Source organism: Terrapene carolina, unplaced genomic scaffold, assembly GCF_002925995.2.
Source record: "Terrapene carolina triunguis isolate 2854851 unplaced genomic scaffold, T_m_triunguis-2.0 Scaffold571, whole genome shotgun sequence".
Lineage (NCBI taxonomy): Eukaryota > Metazoa > Chordata > Testudines > Emydidae > Terrapene > Terrapene triunguis.
Window position 1 is genome coordinate 486241 of NW_020664922.1, and position 4382 is coordinate 490622.

Here is a 4382-nt window from a genome sequence, read left to right on the forward strand (position 1 = left end):
GGTGGCAGGGAGGGGGCGGGATACCGGGCTAGATGGGCCCATGGGTCTGATCCATGGGGGGGACAAGGAGGCAGGATACCGGGTTAGATGGGCCCATGGGTCTGTTACCTTCATCCTCTGGTGGGCCTCGGCGGCCGTGATGATGTTGTGGCCCTTGTGCTTGCCCAGCGAGGCGCACACCCCGCAGATGACCTGCTGGTCCTGCTCGCAGTAGACGCTCAGGGGGTCCATGTGCTCCTCGCAGTGGTCGTGGGGCACCTGCCGGAAGCACTGCACCAGGTGCTCCATCTGCTGGTTGATGTGCAGCTGCTCCACCTTGGTGGGGGCCTGGCAGGTGGGGCAGGCCAAGGCCTGGGACAGGCACTCCAGGCAGAAGGTGTGGCCGCACTCAGCCGTCACGGGGGCCTTGAACAGCTTCAGGCAGCTGGGGCAGCTCAGGTCCTGGTGCATGCCCTGCATCAGGCGCTGCTTGGAGTTCGACATGGCTGGGCGGTGGGGCGGGCTGGCAGAGAGGGGACAGAAGGTGACTCATGTACCCCCATTCCCACCCCCTGAGCCAGCCAGTCCTGGAGCCAAAGCCCCCTAGAGGGGAACGGCGCCAAGTCCCATTCCCTGCCCTCCCCACCCCTGCTTGGGATAAATGAGTCATTTCCCTTCCCCCTGTGCTGCCTCCTCATGTGTCTGGCCTCTGCAGCCTGACCTACTGGAGGAATGTTAACCTTGCGTGGTATCTGCTGGGCCCATGGCTGCAAGGTGACAAATACTTATAAATATCTGGCTTGGAACGGACAGGGCAATGGGAGCCGAGCTCTGGGGCCGGCAGAGTCTCCATCTGTGGATCACGGCCTCTCCCTGGGAGTTGTGTCTGACTGTGTTGCACAGCCCTGCTTTTTTGTCCTGATGCTATTTTGCTACAGTGTATTCCACGGCACTGCAGTGAATTGCACGGGATTTATGGCTTTGCAGTTGTGTGCTGTTTGACAGCGAATATGTATTGCGTTCTGTTCCCTCTGCTGCAGTGTGCCGTGCGTGACCTGGCATTGCCCTGTAGTCTCGTTAAGCACAAAGTATTCATCGCAGTGAATTCCACGTGCATCGATTGGCATTGCGTTGCATGGTGTTTTGGTGCCGTGAGGTGCATTGTGTTGCAGTCATTGTACTGTAGTGCAGGTAGGACAAGAAGTATTTGGCTTAATCTGCAGCATGTGTGGGTTACAGATGGGCCTGTGTTATCCAGGGGTTCAGACTCGATGATCATAATGGTCCCGTCTGGAAATCTATGAATTTCATGCTATGCTGTGGTTATCATAGAATATCAGGGTTGAAAGGGACCTCAGGAGGTCATCTAGTCCAACCCCCTGCTCAAAGCAGGACCAAGCCCCAGATAGATTTTTGCCCCAGATCCCTAAATGGCCCCCTCAAGGATTGAACTCACAACCCTGGGTTTAGCAGGCCAATGCTCAAACCACTGAGCTATTCCTCCCCCCTGCATGATGGGGAGCGGTCTGCAGGGCTGAACCCTCCCCAGACTATGCTGCATGCCAATGTCAGGACCACGTCTGAGGACCAATAAAGGCCATTTCCCGAGTGGGATGAGGGGGTTAAACCAGCCTGGCTTTCCCCATGTCCTGCCCCACTTGTCCACATTGCAGCTGGGAATAAGGGGCTAGAGGGGCGCTGGGAGGGGGTGAAAGCAGAAGGGAGGGAATAGACTGATCCCCAATAGGTAGAGATGGGTGAGACCCATTCCGGAGGGGCCTGACATGCAGCAAAGGGGGCCTGGATGGCTTCTCCATGCGTCGGACACAGAGTTGGGCCGGGGGGAAGGGAGAGGGATGGAGGGAGGGAGACAGACGCACAAACAGAAGAGAACAGATACGAGCAGAGAGAGAGACACCGAGGAACATTTTTAGCCTCTGCTTAGAGAGATTATTTAACCCAAACCAGCCCCCGCACAGCCAGCTCCCTTCTCTGCCCCCCCCTTTCCCTGCCACATGCTCTTCCCGCATACAAGCTGTCCCGCTGCTACCATCCAGGCTCAGTGTCAGCACTAGGGGGTTAAAATGACACGCAGGAGAGAGGAGAAAAAAAGACATGAGAAATGGAGACAGACTCACGACAGACGGACACAGACCGACTGACACAGACAGAGGCCTCACTCTGAGTATTTCTGATCCCTGCCCAGAGCTAAGTAACTCCAGCTTGCACCAGCTAACCCCTGGTGCCGTCCTAGAGGGCAGCAGCTGAGCCCACGTCCCCGTCAGATCCTTTGACCTTGCCCACGCAGCCTGCCCCGTTCTTCGCCGTTCAGAAAGACGATGCCTCCCTTCAAGTTTTCCCAACCACCCTCTAAGCCTGGACCCTGGCACCCCGGTCCTGCATACAGCCCAAGGGGCAACGCAATATACCCACAGCCACCGCTCCGGGCGGGAGAGAAAGAAGCAGCGTCTTACTGAGATCGGAGGAGACGGATTGGGGAAGCAGGGTCCGGCTGGAGGGCGATGAGGTGCAGAGATCGGAGGAGCAGCTGACTGCTGGGATGGGCTCAGCCTCAGTGCGACTGCTCCGCGGCCCCTCCCCGCCTCTATATATAGATCAATAACGCGCTGCGGTTCTGGGAAGCACAGGACACCGACCAGTTTTTTGTCTGCAGAGCAGGAGGGGGAGGGAAGGGTGACAGGCGACTTGCTCAGGCAGCTGTTGGCATGGGGAGACATGGCTCTCATTCCCCAGCACAGTCCCTCTGATAAGGGCGAGTGACCTGCACTGCCCTCCCGGATGCCTGGGTCCCATTCTGCATCCCGGACTTCCCCTGCACCCCAGGGTCTGGGTGTGCAGCATTGTCATCCAGGATGCCTGGGTTCCATTCCCCATCCTATTCCCTTCCCCCGGGGAACCAGGGGCTATGGGATCCCCCTATGGGGGAGCACCCTGCACTGCTGTTCCAGTCACCTGGGGACCCTCATGCCGTCAGACTCTGGGGGCATGGATCAACTGTGATTTGGGGTGGGGAGGATCTAGCAGCCCAGCTCGGCCCAGCCAGCTGCCACGATCGGATTCCCCAGCCAAGATATGGCAGAGAGTCATGGCAGCTGCTGGCTGTGCCTGGTGTGTGAGCTTTGGTGGACACACGGAGATCAGCGTGGGAGCGGTGGGGGTGAATGGAGCTGTCTGTACTTGGGTGTAGGGTTGCGTACTTTCAAATTTCTGAAAACCAGACACTACAGCAGGAGTGCTGGAACCTCCCCCTGCCCCACCTGTTCCCCTGAGGCTCCGCCCCCCGCCCCGCCTCTCCCCTGAGCCCTGCCTCTTCCCCCAAAGGCCAGTGCATGTGAGGCCATCGGGGAAGCAGGAGCTCCATGAGTAAGCGAGGTGTTGGGGCAAGGCCTTGGTGAGGAATTGCTGGGGTTGTCTGAGCCCTAGTGCAGTCTGGTGAGGAGGGACGGATCAGAACTGGAGTCCTGAGCTGCCTGGATGCAGCCCCTCTGAGAGCCTGCATCTATCTCCCCCAAAACTCTTTCACATGGTGTTTGTAGCTGTCCTCCAGCGCCTGGTCGAGCCACCCTGCAGTCCCTGTTCCAGCTCAGGACGAGTTCACACAGCTTCCGCATCTTCTGTGGATTGGTACTCCCAGATTTAACGTTTGAGTATTGCTAGTCACCTAGAGTGGTGCCGTATAATTGATTCAGAATGCTGCCCACTGCAGTCACCCGCTGGCTCAGCTGTTCTCAGTGCCTGTGAACAAAATGCACGTCTGAGGAGAAGAGAGAGAATGAACTGGGGTTTGTTACCCTGTTTGCTAATATAAAATCTTCCCTAATGAGTTTCACCACAGCACTTTGCAGTCTGGATATTGAGAGATTGCTCATCCAGTGTCAAAATGCAGCCACCTCTGGGGTGAGGCATGGCAGCAGTGCTAAACAACATGTGGACTAGAGAAGACATTAATAGGGATGTCTCCATATGATTTCTTTGCTTTTGAGAGGAGAAACTGGCCTGTGTGACAGAAGAATGGGATTTAAAAACTGGCGTCTCAGACAGAGCCCCCAGTTTTAAGAGAAAAGGAAGTGTCAAAGCTGCTGAAGTGGAAGAATTCACTTCCACACTGAGGTGGCCTTCAGTTATTAATGGTGCCTGTTCCCATCCTTCCAAGTCTTATAATTAGACGTGGAAGGAATAGATTTTCATTCATTAAAAGTGGATTTCATCGCACACACACAAACCGTCAAAACCATGTTTCCATTGATGATAATAGAAACCTACAGAGCTTATTAGAGTCCAAATCCAGTGATTCAGACTTTTGAATGGGCCTTGTCACAAACGGACTAGCGAATGAACAGGAAAAACAGGGATGTCAGGATATTTACTTTGTATCTTTTGAC

The 4382-nt window shown here is 55.8% G+C and overlaps 1 protein-coding gene across 2 annotated transcripts in view; it reads right to left on the reverse strand.

The window, feature by feature from the left end:
* TRIM72 (tripartite motif containing 72) overlaps positions 1 to 2526 on the reverse strand; it is a 9367-nt gene extending 6841 nt beyond the window's left edge. The window contains exons 1-2 of one of the 2 annotated variants that reach the window (XM_026659103.2): positions 2454 to 2526; positions 109 to 502 (exon numbers count right to left, since the gene is read on the reverse strand). In XM_026659103.2, coding sequence (XP_026514888.1) covers positions 109 to 483 — 375 coding nt within the window. In that variant the 5' untranslated portion in view covers positions 484 to 502; positions 2454 to 2526. Of the gene's footprint in view, positions 1 to 108; positions 503 to 2412 lie in introns of both variants that reach the window. The other variant, XM_026659104.2, reaches the window with a different exon arrangement.
* Between the last annotated feature and the right edge of the window lie 1856 nt (positions 2527 to 4382).